General features: G+C 60.4%; 8 protein-coding genes across 8 annotated transcripts, besides 16 other annotated features; all 8 read left to right on the forward strand.

Annotated features, from left to right (window-relative positions):
• The first annotated feature begins 83 nt into the window (after positions 1-83).
• Positions 84-110: a microsatellite.
• Positions 111-193: 83 nt separating this feature from the next.
• Positions 194-212: a microsatellite.
• Positions 213-218: 6 nt separating this feature from the next.
• Tco025E_06441 (methyltransferase) lies at positions 219-1925 on the forward strand (the record flags this gene model as incomplete). Its single annotated transcript, XM_029373318.1, has 1 exon — positions 219-1925. The coding sequence occupies one exon, from the start codon at positions 219-221 to the stop codon at positions 1923-1925; it is 1707 nt and encodes a 568-aa protein (XP_029226608.1).
• A 274-nt stretch (positions 1926-2199) lies between these two features.
• Positions 2200-3006, forward strand: Tco025E_06442 (uncharacterized protein; the record flags this gene model as incomplete). Its single annotated transcript, XM_029373319.1, has 1 exon — positions 2200-3006. The coding sequence occupies one exon, from the start codon at positions 2200-2202 to the stop codon at positions 3004-3006; it is 807 nt and encodes a 268-aa protein (XP_029226609.1).
• Positions 3007-3080: 74 nt separating this feature from the next.
• Positions 3081-3100: a microsatellite.
• A 68-nt stretch (positions 3101-3168) lies between these two features.
• Positions 3169-3190: a microsatellite.
• Positions 3191-3583: 393 nt separating this feature from the next.
• Positions 3584-3635: a sequence feature (A-rich).
• Positions 3636-3706: 71 nt separating this feature from the next.
• Positions 3707-4552, forward strand: Tco025E_06443 (putative soluble N-ethylmaleimide sensitive factor (NSF) attachment protein; the record flags this gene model as incomplete). The annotated part of the gene is made up of 1 exon (XM_029373320.1): positions 3707-4552. The coding sequence occupies one exon, from the start codon at positions 3707-3709 to the stop codon at positions 4550-4552; it is 846 nt and encodes a 281-aa protein (XP_029226610.1).
• Positions 4553-4691: 139 nt separating this feature from the next.
• Positions 4692-4724: a microsatellite.
• A 75-nt stretch (positions 4725-4799) lies between these two features.
• Positions 4800-4833: a microsatellite.
• A 12-nt stretch (positions 4834-4845) lies between these two features.
• Positions 4846-4863: a microsatellite.
• Positions 4864-4925: 62 nt separating this feature from the next.
• Positions 4926-8231, forward strand: Tco025E_06444 (separase; the record flags this gene model as incomplete). Its single annotated transcript, XM_029373321.1, has 1 exon — positions 4926-8231. One exon carries the CDS (start codon positions 4926-4928, stop codon positions 8229-8231), a length of 3306 nt encoding a protein of 1101 aa, XP_029226611.1.
• A 41-nt stretch (positions 8232-8272) lies between these two features.
• Positions 8273-8324: a microsatellite.
• A 187-nt stretch (positions 8325-8511) lies between these two features.
• Positions 8512-9924, forward strand: Tco025E_06445 (putative protein kinase; the record flags this gene model as incomplete). Its single annotated transcript, XM_029373322.1, has 1 exon — positions 8512-9924. The coding sequence occupies one exon, from the start codon at positions 8512-8514 to the stop codon at positions 9922-9924; it is 1413 nt and encodes a 470-aa protein (XP_029226612.1).
• A 47-nt stretch (positions 9925-9971) lies between these two features.
• Positions 9972-10006: a microsatellite.
• Positions 10007-10412: 406 nt separating this feature from the next.
• Positions 10413-10476: a microsatellite.
• Positions 10477-10506: a microsatellite.
• Positions 10507-10512: a microsatellite.
• A 77-nt stretch (positions 10513-10589) lies between these two features.
• On the forward strand, positions 10590-11654 carry Tco025E_06446 (uncharacterized protein; the record flags this gene model as incomplete). The annotated part of the gene is made up of 1 exon (XM_029373323.1): positions 10590-11654. One exon carries the CDS (start codon positions 10590-10592, stop codon positions 11652-11654), a length of 1065 nt encoding a protein of 354 aa, XP_029226613.1.
• A 271-nt stretch (positions 11655-11925) lies between these two features.
• Positions 11926-11968: a microsatellite.
• A 32-nt stretch (positions 11969-12000) lies between these two features.
• Positions 12001-12033: a microsatellite.
• An 11-nt stretch (positions 12034-12044) lies between these two features.
• Tco025E_06447 (rar1) lies at positions 12045-12941 on the forward strand (the record flags this gene model as incomplete). Its single annotated transcript, XM_029373324.1, has 1 exon — positions 12045-12941. One exon carries the CDS (start codon positions 12045-12047, stop codon positions 12939-12941), a length of 897 nt encoding a protein of 298 aa, XP_029226614.1.
• Positions 12942-13078: 137 nt separating this feature from the next.
• Positions 13079-13112: a microsatellite.
• A 67-nt stretch (positions 13113-13179) lies between these two features.
• On the forward strand, positions 13180-13607 carry Tco025E_06448 (small subunit ribosomal protein S11e; the record flags this gene model as incomplete). Its single annotated transcript, XM_029373325.1, has 1 exon — positions 13180-13607. A coding segment is annotated over one exon (428 nt), but the record flags the coding sequence as incomplete, so codon positions are not given.

Here is a 13607-nt window from a genome sequence, read left to right on the forward strand (position 1 = left end):
CTTCCCCGCTGTTTGTCTTTCCCCCCTCCCCTTTTTTTTTCCTTTTCCCTACCTCTCTATTTCTCTCTCTCTGCGCGGTTACTACCCACCCACCCACCCACCACACACACATGAACTTCTTTCCTTCTCTCTCTCCTCCCCCTTCTTGCTTTGTGCACGTCAAATGGTTGCTACCGCCCTCTGTGTCTTCCTCGCAGCGGCAGCAGCAGCAGTGAAGGATGGCGACGAAGAGCCATGGGGGCGGGGAGGAGGCGGCAGGGGGGCCCGGGGACGATGTCGTTCTTCGCGAGCACAGCAACGAGAATCTGTTGAAGTTCGACACGCACGACAAGTACTCAACGACGTCAGTGATAAAGAAAATGATCTCGAAGAGCCTGCCGCCGCCCAAGACGAATGCACCGCCTCAACCGCTCTTCAACGGCTTGTTGCGCATGGGCAAAAACCCGAATACGCCGCTCCTCTTCATGGCGTTCCAGACACCTGAGGACCGTGTCGCAGCCGCTGCGCTTCTGCGGGGGATGCAGTTTCGTGGGAAAAAACAATGGCAGGAGGTACCCGTGACGCAGCGAGACCTGCACCTGACGCACAAGGGGAATAGCCGAAAGCGGCCACGTGATGGGGAGAGCGTGGGGCAAAGCAAAGTTTCTCAGTGGGAGGGCTGTGCCATGGAGGAGCAGCTCTCGCGCAAGCGGCTGCACTGTCTGCAGGTGATGAAGGCAATAGCGCCACGAGGGGAAAAGCACGAGGCGCTATTCACTGGTATCCACGCCAGCCCCGAGCTGACTGGCTATCGCAACCACGTCCAGCTTTCATTTGGCTACACGGAAGGCGGGGAGCCATCGATTGGGTTTCTGAAGGGTGCGATGCTTGAAGGCACCTGCGCCATTGACTCAGCCCTTGAAAAAGACATTGTGACAATGAATCCGGTGGCGAAGACGGTGGCTCAGGCGGTCATGTCCGTTTATCACGCCTTCTCGTCGCCCGAGAAAGGGGGGCTGCTGGGGTTCGACAAGGTAAAGCAACACGGGTTCTGGCGAAAGCTGCAGGTGCGCCACAACGTACGTGGCGAGGTTATGGTGGATGTTGAGCTGGACATCGACAGTGCCGAAGCGGCAGTGGTGGATGAGGTGAAGGCGCAACTGACCGACACGCTCTCGAGCGAGGCATTGAGGCGGAAACTAAGCATTGCCTTCGGGAAGGACACCGCGGCCGTGGTGAGTGCCCAGTATCACCACGGCACTGGGATCAGCTCTCCTCCAGCTGACGTGCCGCGTCATGTTCTCTTTGGCACCCCCACACTCACGGAGAGCCTCGCTGGGCTTCAGTTTGAGCTAAGCCCCACCTCCTTCTTTCAGGTGAACACCCCGGGAATGGAATTGCTGCTGCGCGAGGCGGCGAAGGTTGCGGCGCTGAATCCAACGACGACGCTCTTGGACCTCTGTTGCGGCACAGGCACAATAGGCCTCACGCTTGCCAAGTACGTGAAGCAGGTCATTGGCATCGAGCTTGTCGAGTCCGCGGTGCGTGACGCGAGACGGAATGCGGAAAGGAACAACATAACCAACGCCACATTTCACAGCGGCCGTGTGGAGCACCTCCTGCCGAATATCATCAATGCTCTGCCGGTGGAAGATAGAACCGACATTGTGGCAATTTTGGATCCTCCCCGGGCTGGCGTGACACCCACGGTGCTGAAGTGGATTCGTGGCACCCCAAATATCCGGCGTGTGGTGTACATCTCGTGTGAGCAGAAAGCGCTGGAGCGGGACTGTCCCCCTTTGACGAAGCCCACCACGAAGGCGTACCGCGGCTTGCCCTTTGGCGTGGTGGCGGGGTTCGCGGTAGACCTCTTCCCCCACACACCGCATGTCGAGATGGTGGCGGTGTTGGCTCGTCTTGAAGCGGAGGCGGGCACTGCTGGGTGAGGCGTCCCCTTTACCCTCTCCCCCCCCCCCCTCCTTTGCCCTCTGTTGTTTACCTTTAAGTTACCCGTGAATGACGTCCTTCCCCTCCCCGTGTTGTTGCCGTCGCCGCCGTTGCAGCGGGGAGGCGTTGCCGCCGCACGCTGCGATCCGCCTTCTGTGGGTGTGTGGCATCGCACTGTCGCGTGTTATCCTTCTCTTCCTTTGCCTCGCAGTGTGCTGGTTTTCGGTTGGGGTGTTTGTTTGACGTCTCTCGTCGGTTGCGGTGGAGAAGTTGATGTCCGCGTGGGCCTCGGGAAGTCTCGCGGAGAAGCTGAAGCGGCAGAAGCTGGCGGCCGCGAACGGCACCGGGCCTGTCGCACCGCCTGCCGCCCCCACGAGTTCGACCGCAGCGGGCGGCGGCAGCGGCGGCAAGGCGAAGAGCGCTGAAGCGCCGCCCCCCGCGCCGTTCTCCCCCCCGCCCGCCGTGAAAGAAAAGCCGGTAGCTTCCCCCGCTAGTGACAAGCCGCAGCAGCAGGAGCCGGCGGCACTCGTCCACCTGGGCCCCATCGCGCTCCCCGCTGACGTAGCGAAGCTGGTGTCGGCGGATTGTGACTTCGTCGGCGTTGTGCAGGCGCCGCCGGCGGCGTCGGAGGAGAGTAGGCAACCACCGTCCCCCAAAGGCCCGGAGACGGCGCCCCGGCCCACCGCCTTCGCCGCACAGCCCGAATGCGACGAGACCCCACAGACGACTGACACAAGCCACCTCTACCCAGTGCACCACCCTCACCACCACCGTCAACAACTTTACCAGCATCAGCACCAGCAGCATCAGTATCAGTATCAGCCACAGCAGCGCTACATGCAGCAAGGTATGCCAGGACAATCATACCACAGTGCATACAGCTCAGTACCGTATCAGATGAGCCCGAACGCCATGCCGTACCGCCCACGCATGTACAACGGGTATCCAGGCATGAATATGGGCATGGGTATTTACGGTGGGATTAATGAATATGGTGGTTTCTCGCTTCAGGCTAGACACGCATACTACCCACCGCCGCAGAACCCTATGGGCCCGTACACACCACCGCATCAACACTAGGCTCCTAAATATTGTTAACTGGAGCGTATGCGGAGGACTGAACGCGTCATCTGGCTGACTTACGCGACCTTCTGATATATATATATATATATATCTCATCGAATCGTAAAGACAAGAAGGACACGCGTGTTTGTAACTAATGAATGAATAAAAAATTTTAGAATATATATATATATATGATATAAGGAGGTTGCCAACGGTGCGTGCAAGTAGGTGACTATTTTTCTTTTGTCTATGTGCGTGCGCGTGTTCACCCACACTCCCCCCTTCTTTGATAACTTCATTGACAATGACGTAGGGCTATTAGTGAATCGGGGATATGCTGCCCCAGCCGCGTCATCCTTCTCTCTTAAGGAGCCACTATGGACTCACGTTGTGTAACCATTAACAACAAATCAAGGCTCGCTGCCTGAGGTCCCTGATGAGGAGGAGGGAAACGCGGAAAGTAAAAAAGAAAGCGAGAGGGGGGGGGAAAAAAAGCTGAAGTCCACCTTCATCTGCCTACTTTGTGGCTTCTGCTGTTGCATGCCCGCTTCTTCGCCTCTGCTGCCCAAACGCACTTTGTAGTTCAACACGTAAAGAGCGAAGAGAAAGAAAAAACAGAAAGAGGAGGGGGAGAGAGGAGAAAGGGGCGTCAGGTGTATCCACGAAGCTGAGCCCTGTAGTTTGGACCCGGGTTGTGGGAGAGACACAGCAGACAATGTCCGCAGAGAGCCTCTACCGCGAGGCCGAGGGCAAGATCAACAGGTTTTTCTTCAAGGACCCTGAAAGGGCGATGGAGCTGTTTGAGGCGGCCGCCGCGCGGTTCAAGACGGAGAAGGATTACAACCGTGCCGGGGAGGCATACATGCGGGCCGGTGACTGCGCAGTGAAGTGCAAAGACAAGCTCTCTGCCGCTCGGTCCTACGCGAACGCCGTCAGTGCGTACAAGAAAACGGACCTGAAACTGGCAGTCCAAATGCTGGATGTCGCCATCACCCTGCAAATTGACAACAATACGTTGAGCGGTGCCGCGAGGTTGGAAAAGGAATTTGCAGAGGCGCTTTGCGAAGCTGGTCAGACGATGGAGGCAATCCCCCATTACGAGAAGGCCATACAATACTTCGGCGCGGAGGACATGAATAGTCAAGTCAAGGCCTGCACTGTTGCCATGGCAAAAATATATGGTGAAAGCGACATGTTTGATAAGGCCCTGTCGCTTTATGAGCGGCTCGGTAACATAAGTGTGGACGGTCCGCTGCGCCACGAGGCGAAGGAGTTTTTTATGCGGGCCATGCTTTGCCGCTTTGCCGCCGTCACAGATGATAACCGCCTTGAAAAAAGTGCTGAGGCGTCGGAGGCGCTTGACACCTACATGGTGCGCGACAAGTACTTGAAGAACACTCGTGAGGCGGAGTTCCTTCAGATGTGCGCCGAGGCGGTGGAAGGGGCTGACATGGAGAAGTTTGAAACGGCTGTCTCCCTCCTTGACGAGCTCCGCATGTTGGATGAGTGGAAGACCCACGTTTTGCTTGCGATCAAGAAGAATATGGAGAGTATTCGGTGAGGTCTGAGGCCTGCGTATACAACAGTTCTTTTTTTTTGTCTTGCCCCCTTCTCTCTCTCTCTGTGTTGTTGCTGTTTTCCCCATCTCGGTGTTCCATACTTTTCCCCGCTGCCTGCTTCCCTCGTAGTTCTCGCATGGTTGCGTGTGCCTGTGCGTGTGTGTGTGTGTGTGTTCTCCCAGGCACCGCCAGTGACGGTCAAGGCGACGGCTCAGCGCTGCAGGTATGCTTTCTTCATTGTGACCCACGCTCTCTCTCTCTCTCTCTCTCTCACTTTCTTTCTTTTTGTATAATTTGTGTGTGTGTGTGTGTGGTTCACTGCGCGCACGCACACCCTCCTTCCTTGTCTGAGGCGGATTGTGTGGGCCTTGCACGATGCGCCCCGCGGCCGTCGGGGAGATTCTGCTTCAGAAGGCAAAGAGCCCGCTGGTGGATGAGTCGGAGCTGCGGGCCGTCGTGGCAGCCGCCAAGGCGACGGCGGCGACGACGGTGACTCTCGCGGGTGATGCGTGGCGCACGGTGCGCCTGTTGGCCTCCGCCGCTCGCTGCACGCTGCAAGCGGGGCGGGGGGAGTTGGCGCTGCCACTCATCACGACGGCGTTCGAGCTCTGCCCCGAGCCCTTCAGGCGGCTGGCGTCGTTGCCGAACGAGCGGGAGGCGGTGGACGGCCCTGCGCTGGCGCACTCCATGCTTGCCGTTGCCAACACGCAGGGCAGTGAAAGTGACTTGCCAGCTGTTGTTTGTACCGCGCTGATGGTCTGGCACGGCGCGCTCGCGGCGACAGCATCGAAAAGTAGCTGCCCGCGCGGGTTTTTGCGGTTTTCCCACGTTGCGGGCCAAATTCTCACGGAGCTTACAAGCGACACCTCGACCCTTGAGAAGTTGGGTGCGTATTGGCTGTACAACACACTTGTCTTTGCTGATCGCGCCGCCAGCACAAAGGCAGTGGCGTTTTACCTGCTGCATGAGATTTGCGACGAGACGCAGCCCCCCGACCTACGGGCCGCCGCGGAGTGTGGGTTGCTGGGCGCTTCCGGCAGAAATGCGTGCGTGCGCATGGGTCTGCACGGGCCCGAAGTGATTGCGAGGTGGGACCGCCTTTGTACGACGTTGTACGCGGAGGGCTGCGCCCTGCTGCATGCAGCGCAGGAGGAGTTGCACCGTCGTGCCTCCGGGGCAACGACTATTCTGCGGGATGCCTTTGCCGCGGAGGCCACGTATTATGTATCGGATTTCCGACGGCCGCTGCACCTGCCCCCCGCGGAAGCCACCCTCCTTCGTGCAACGGCCCTCTGCGAGGACCTCTGTGTGCCGCGGGAAACCTTCACACTACCGCGTGTGGCGTGCATCTTGCGGCGCTTCTCGGGGAGGGCAGCACGCGCGCCTTGCGGCGGCTTTCCGGTTGCCTCAGTCTCCAGCGTGGTGGCCATCGCGCTACGGCATCGGTATGCCGACATTGCGGTGGAGCTCCTCCGGGCAGGGCCGGCGCCAGGCTTGGGCGATGGCTCCTTGCTGCTGTGGGGGAAGGAGCTCGAGGTCCTGCTCGACGGGGCGGCGGGGGACAACTCCGGAGAGCGCGTGAACTGCGCCCCGCGAGGGCGGACTGCCGCACACACACACGCCGGGGGGCCGAGTCCGCTGCTGCACGAGGTTTCGCAGGAGTGGTGCGCCACAGACGTGCTGCGGCTCCTCGCGACGGCGGAGACGATGGAGGATATGCTGCCAGCGGGACTGACGCTCATCCGCGGCGACAGGACGCTCGGGCGTCGTCTGCTGGGAGACAAACTCGCCCCGACTTTCGTCCTGGACGGAGTGTCGCGTCTCGTCACGCGTCTCGTGGACGAGGGGGACCTGCCGCTTGCGAGGTGTTTTCTCCCGCTTCTCGCAGGCATCTGCGCGCGGGTGCCGTCGCAGGCGAATCTGCTTGTAACGCTGCACGCGATCGCCGCCTTTGCGCAGGGCTGCCCCATTAACGATGCCGATGCGCGCTGGATGGGCGTTGCCCGTGCGCTGCTCCCACTGCTCCCGCCCCGCCCCGCGGGGTTGGCGCCGCCGTATCGGCAGACGAAGTCTGTCGTCGTCGGACGCACATTTTCATCGCGGCGTCGCGTCTTCGATGCACTTCGCGGCACCCCGCCGCCGGGGACGACTGTGCAGGACCATTGCCAGCTGCAGGTGCTGCTGACAAGTGATTGTGCGAGCGTGCGCCTAATCCGCAGCAGCAGTGCCGAGGGAGCGACGCCGTGGGAGAAGACTCTGCCGGTTGGAAGGGCGTTGCTGGACGTGGTGGCCAGGATGCATGAAATAGAGGCGCAGAATCGGCGGCACCTTGACGCCGCCCCCTGCAACGAAGTGCCTGCAGTGGAGAAGGCGGGGGAGGGGAGGCCTTCCCGCGCAGCAGAGGCGGTGGGTGACAGTGAAGTGGAGCGGCAAAGCCGGCAGGCAAGGGAGAATTGGTGGGTGCAGCGATACGCGTTCGACGGTGCACTGCAGAAGTTGATCGAGGAGATGCAGTCCGACGAGATTTTTGGGTGCTGGCGGGTGGCGATGTGCGGCGATTTGCCCCTCGCCTGTCTCTTAGAGCTGAGGAAGGTGGCCGCCAAGTTGCTGCACGATGTGGCGGCACCCGCGCATCATGTGTCGGACGTGACGTTGCTTTTGGCGGGCCTTCCCTTCCTGGCGGCGCACCGCGACGCCGGCGGCCAAGTGCTGTTCAGTCCGTCTCACGGGGCGGCGGAGGGCACGTGCGCCTCGTGTGACGCGGTGCTGCACCGCCTCTCCGCGGCGCTGGAGATGGAGCTTCTTAAGCATAGCATCGCTGCAGCTTCACCGGGCGTCTTTGTCGCCGCGCGTGGCGCATGCCTCTGCGCGCTCACAGAGCTCTGGAACGCGGTCTCCGCGGCGCGTTCGTCGAGCTCGCCGCACCGGGACGTGGGCGCCCTCGCACGTGCCTCGGTATACCTCGTGCTGGACAATGAGCTGCACTGCATTCCGTTTGAGGGCATGGACGTTCTTCGCGCGGGAAACGTGGCCCGCGTTCCCACGCCGACATTTGTTTCCACGAGTGGCGCACGCTCGCTGCTTCTTGGCGACGGCGTGGTATATTGTGCCGTTGACCTCGCTGGCGTCATGCCGAAGACCTCGAGGCGTCTGCTCCCCGTCTGCCAGCGAAGTGGATGGAAGACAAACACACACGCCATGCCCCCCGGCCAGCTCATGCAGGAACTCTACTCATCTCGGGCAGAACTTTACGTGTATGTCGGGCACGGGAAGGGGGAACGCTTTCTGCACCGGGGAGAGCTGTATGAAAGGTTTCCTGACCCGGACCAGTTCCCTGCAGTCTTCCTCATGGGCTGCAGCAGTGCGTGCATGGAGAGTGGCTACTCACATGACTCTTACGGTATGCCGTACGCTTTTCTGCATGCCGGATGCCCATTGTTCCTTGGCTGTCTGTGGCACGTGACAGACGGTGAAATAGACAGATTGACCAAGCGACTCCTCTTGCTGCTCGCAGGAGCGGACGTCGAGGATGGTCTTGGCTCTCTCCCCCCGCCGCGGACCGTTGGCGAGGCACTGGCGTTAGCACGGCGTGCCTGTAAGCTGCCGTTCCTCACGGGATGCGCCGCGGTCCTGTACGGCGTAAACCTTCCCTTTCAGAGCGCTGCTGCGGATGATGGATAAGCGACTTTTTGATTCCTCCGCACGCGGCTGCCTGGCGTTGCCTCTCTCTCTCTCTCTCTCTCTCTCTCCCTCTCTCTCCCTCTTTCTCGCTCTGCGTGTATGAACATGGGTGTGTGCTCATGCATGGTGGAGCCTGTGGCTGTTGTTGCCCTTTGTCAGTTTTCGCTGGGGTCTGCCTCTCTTTGTCGCGCGCGCCCTCTTTCGCTCTCTCACGCTTCTGTCTGCGGTTGGTCCTAGTTTGCAAGGAAAGAGGGAGACTCTGCGAAGGCTTCTAAGCCGCATGGACGCGTTCCCTGGATACATGAAGTTCCTGCAGCGGAACACGCTGCCGCGTCGCCGCCTCATGGGGGAGCGCTTCAGGGTCGTCAGGACGTTGGGCCGAGGCTCCTTCGGGGAGGTTGTGCTCGTGGAGGACCGAACGGCGAACGGCGCACGGGCCGTGGTGAAAAACTTCCGGAGGAAGGAGGCGGCGGCAGCCGCGGGCGAGGCGATGGAGCGGCAAATTCAGGATGCCCTGGTCGAGGCGCGCGTGATGGCAAGTTTTAACGACGACGGCATCGTGCGCCTCATGGACCTCTGGTTCGAGGAATCCCAGGGCGTTGTCTGCTTCCTCATGGAGTACTGCCCGGGAGGTGATCTGGAGGCGTACATGCAGAAGCACTACCCCCTCACTGAGGAGCTGCTGCTGCATTTTTTTCTCCAGTGTCTGCTCGCCCTGGCGCAGGTACACACGAAGGAGATCGTCCACCGTGACGTGAAGCCGTCAAACATACTGTTGGGCAGGAAAGGCAGGCGGGTGCCGACGCTGAAGGTGGCCGACTTTGGCCTCAGCGCCTTCTGCAGCGAAGACGATGGCGCGGTGGAAGTCTCCGTGCTTGTCGGCACACCGCTCTTCATGTCGCCCGAAACCATCGCGGAGGGTCTCTGCGGCTACGGAAGCGATGTGTGGAGCCTCGGTGTTGTGTTTTACCGCATGATGACCAACCTTCATCCCTTTCTTGGGAACAGCATGGGGGCGCTGCGGCGGTCCATCACGACCGGCGCGCCGCCGCACCCGAGCCTCCTCTCCAGGCGGGGCTACTCGCTTGAGCTGGGCGACCTCGTCATGTCAATGCTGGAGAAGCACCCGTTTGCGCGGCCCTCGATGCGCCAACTTATCTTCTCGCCACTCTTCGCGCGTGCCCTGCTGCAGTGCCCCTGGCGGAGCCGGCGGCTGCGCGGCGCCCTCTGCCTCTTTGCTTGTCACACGGACTACGCCGTCCCCGTCCTCGCGGCGCCGCGGTTCGACGCGAGCATCGTCGGAGTTCTCGAGTTTGGGGACCACGCCTTCGTGGCCAACGAGGTGCATGCGCGGGCGGCGCCCGGCCCCCGCAGCCTCTCGCCGGAAATCTCAACTGCAGCCACCGACTCCCTGCCAGGTGTCGTCGTCTGGTGCCACGTCGTCGCCCCGTGGGAGGGCTACTGCTTGAAGTACGAGCGAGGCCGCGCCACGCTGCGGCACGTGGGCGACTGCACCCAGTGCGGCCCGATAGTCGACGCGGAGACGCTTCTCTCCGCGCGTGACTCGTCGCCGGAGCAGACACTGCCGTCCGCGGTGCCGTTGACGCAGACGTCGTGCTCGCCAGCCCGCGAGAAGTCGCGCAGCAACGTGGCAAAAAACATTCTCTCCTCGTTTTTTAGAAACTGCGGCTGAGATTTTGCTTCTTTGCTCGCTTGCTTGAGTCCCCCGCCCCTTTTGCCTTTTTTTCATTTTTTTATTTATTTATTTTTTTTTTGCTCTTGTTTATCCACAAGTGAAGCGGGGAGGGGAATGTAACAGTTACATGGGCTTCCTCGCTCACTTTTTCTGTGGACCTTTTTTTTTGTTTGTTTGTTTGCTGCTTCCGTTGCAGTTTCCTGGCGGGGACGCCTTCGTTTACTCCGTGCCCCCCTCCCTCGAGCTGAATTGGCTCCCCGCTCCGCCCGATGCAAATACATGTACGGTCTCTCCTCCACTGCACTTTCGCGTGTTTGGTTTTTCTACTCGCTCCTTCTCAGTCTGTGCGTATAGGCAGTACGTTTTATATATATATACGCATTCCTTTGCTTCTTTTGCCGCAGTTTGTTGTGCGGCTTTGGCGGGGCGGACGAGCCCGCATGCGTCTCGCGGCTCTACTGCCGCCACGACGGGCTCCGTGTTGTCTCTCCCGTTGCTTCTCCGCATCTCCATCTCCCTCTCTCTCTGTGTGTGTGTGTGTGTGTGTGTCTCCTCCTCCTCCCCCTCCCCTCTTTCTCCCTCTCTGTGCGTGCGTGCGTGGGCGGGTGTCTGTGGCATCCCCGCCTCCTTCCGAAGAGGGCGGACAAACAGAAGCGCGACGCATGCAAGTAGTGAGCGAGTTTCAGCGGCGGCCCAATAAGGGCCGCCTGAAGAGCGAGAAGTTCGTCCTTAGCCTGTACGACGTCGTCAGTGTGGTGCAGCTGGTCTGCTTCCTCGTCTACACGACGAATTTTGTGATGGGCTGCAAGCGCACGTTCGTGCACTCCGTGTGGGCGCGCAACGACCTCGAGCTGGTCCCCGCGCTGCGGGCGAAGCTGCGGGGCTGCGAGTTCAACGTGACGCAGAGCACCCTCTACGCCTTCCAGTCCGTCTCACTGTCGCTCGAGGACGACAACTCGGACGAAATCTTTGCGGACCACGCCGTTCAGATGTACCTGGCGGTCTTCTTCAGCGGCTTCACCCTGCTGCTTGGACTGGCGAACCGGTGGGCGGTGGGCCTCAACTTCTTCAGCGTCAGCTGGAGGAACTTCACGCTTAGAAAGGACGCCCTCTCGGCGACCGAGCTTGCGATGACCTCCCTCTTGCTGCGGGCGACCCTCATGGCGAACGTCACGCGTGCGCTTCTGCAGGAGTACCTGACGTACTGCGGCCTTCTTTCCCACGGGTACCTGCCCTACTGCAGCCTCGCCCCGCTGTTTTTGTTCGTCAGTGTCGGCTACTTCACCTACGTTGTTGGCGCCGCCGTGTACCTCTGGAACGCGCTGCCGAAGTACGGCATCATGACGGAGGCAGAGGCCGCGGACTACAAAGTCTGGCTGCGCAACAGGCTGGGCCGCATCATGGAGGCGAGGCGCGCCGTCGAGGAGGCCAAAATGGCAAACGTGCGGCTGCAGCGCATGATACAGTCGGACGCCATGCCGCCTCCCCGCCAGTCAGCACCTCACCCCGCAACTGCGCACCATGAGGCGTTCATGAGCCACACCGCCGATGTCGCGTTTTTGCCGGAGGGCTCGGCCTCGTACCGCCCGCCGAGGGTAAATATGCCCCGCCGCCGTGTCACCGCGGCCCAGCAGCAGGCGACCGCGGATTCGCCTATGCAGTCCTTCGACACCCCCCCGCATGCCGCGCACGTGGGTCGCGTGCCGTCCCACTCCGTGAACAACTAGAGGAGTAGAGGAAAAAGGAGGCATGAGAGACGTTTCCCGCCTTTTTCGCTGGTCGTTGTTAGTTTTCCCTCCTGTTAATAGTTCTGCGCTGTTTGTTGATTCTGTCATTGATCTGTAGTCGTCATGAGCAAACGGAGCTGCACCGGTTGTTGTTTTTTTCCCCCCTCCGTTCGTACCCACCTCCTTCGGCGGAGGTTACGTTCTTGGCTGTGGGAGTTACCGGTTGCATAGCCCTATCCCACTCTTTCCCTCACACACACATGCTCGTCTCTTTTTTTTCTTTTTTTTTTTAGTTTCTTTCTCTCTCTTTTTTTGCCGAAAGAGCCGCTAACACGGACACTAACTTCACCACCACCAGCAGCAGCAGCCGCAGAAGCAGTGGCGTGGGGTATGAAGGTGTACTTCATCTACGAAGGGAAGGATGTGAATGGGTGCGTGGTGGACGGCAGCCTGGCAGAGGCCTTCAAGCTGAAGATGGACATCCCGGCAAGCTGGCTCAGCGGGCCGTGCGAGAGGCTGCTCAGCTTTGTGGTTTCCACGTACAACAAAAAGCACCCCGACAACCCCCTGACGGCCGCGGAGCTTAGCCTGTGGTGCGGCAACGTGGAGCTGAAGCCGTCGGATGTGGTGCAGACACGCGTCCACGAGTACAACGACGTGCATCTCCGCCACTTGGCGAAGTCCGCGCTGCAGGAGCAGAAGCCAGGCTCGGTGGTGTGCACCAACTTTGGCTGTGGACAGTTTTTCCTCCCGGCGGAGAATCACGACTCGGCGTGCCACTACCACGCGGAGCCCCCTGTCTTCCACGACATTGAAAAATACTGGCGGTGTTGCCCGACGCACCGGGCCCGCGACTGGGAGGAGTTCAAGGCCATCCCCGCCTGTCGCGTGGGCCCCCACAGCACGGAGAACAGGCCGGTATCGTTTGCGAGTGCGCCCCTGTCGAACCAGCCCCTGCCGCTGCCGCAGGTACAGGCGGCGGCGCATGGCAGCGAAAATGCCGCGGTCGATCGCACCACCGGACCGAGGGAGTTCGAAGGGGCGGTGGCGGCGCAGCAGCAGCCGCCGCAGAAGATTGTGGACGGTAAGGCGCGGTGCCGCCACTACGGCTGCCAGCAGGAGTTTGTGGTGAGTGAGAATCACCCGAAGGCGTGCCGGTACCACACGGGGGGCCCGGTCTTTTGGGACACCTACAAGTACTGGAAGTGCTGCCCCGACAAGAAGTGCTACGAATTTGACGACTTTGTTAAAGTTCCTGGATGCACGGAGGGCCCACACCAGCTGTAGCGCCCCGGCGACGCTACGCCAAAACCTTTCACACACGTAAAAATACTTATTTGTACGACTTTTGGGCCTCTACTTCAGGCAGCTATTTACAAGCGTGGGTGCTTGATCTGACTGCATGTACGTTTTCGCCTTTTCACTGTTGTTGTTGTTGTTGTTGTTGTTGTTGTTGTTTATATGTCTGCGTGTGGGCGTTCTTTCCCCTGCTTTGATCCGCAGAGCTCAGTAGGTATACCCTCAAATGACGGCCCCGCAGCAGTACGCCCGCGTGCACTCCGTCGACCTGACGCTGCAGCATGAGAAGTCCTACCAGCGTCAGACGGCGGTGAATGAGAACATCCACAACCCGAACAGGAAGCACGTGAACATGAGCGGCCACATCCGCTACTCCAAGAAGATCGGTCTCGGCTTCAAGACCCCCAAGGCGGCCGTCAACGGCAAGTACATCGACCGCAAGTGCCCCTTCACCAGCAACGTGTCCATCCGTGGCCGCATTCTTCGCGGCGTGGTGCACTCCACCAAGATGAAGCGCTCCATCGTCATTCGCCGCGACTACCTGCACTTCATCCGCAAGTACCAGCGTTACCAGAAGCGCCACCGCAGTCTGACGGTGCACTGCAGCCCCTGCTTCGACCCCAAGCCTGGAGATGAGGTGGTGGTCGGCCAGTG

Source organism: Trypanosoma conorhini, assembly GCF_003719485.1.
Source record: "Trypanosoma conorhini strain 025E chromosome Unknown Tco_14.4_contig_00434, whole genome shotgun sequence".
Taxonomy (NCBI): domain Eukaryota; phylum Euglenozoa; class Kinetoplastea; order Trypanosomatida; family Trypanosomatidae; genus Trypanosoma; species Trypanosoma conorhini.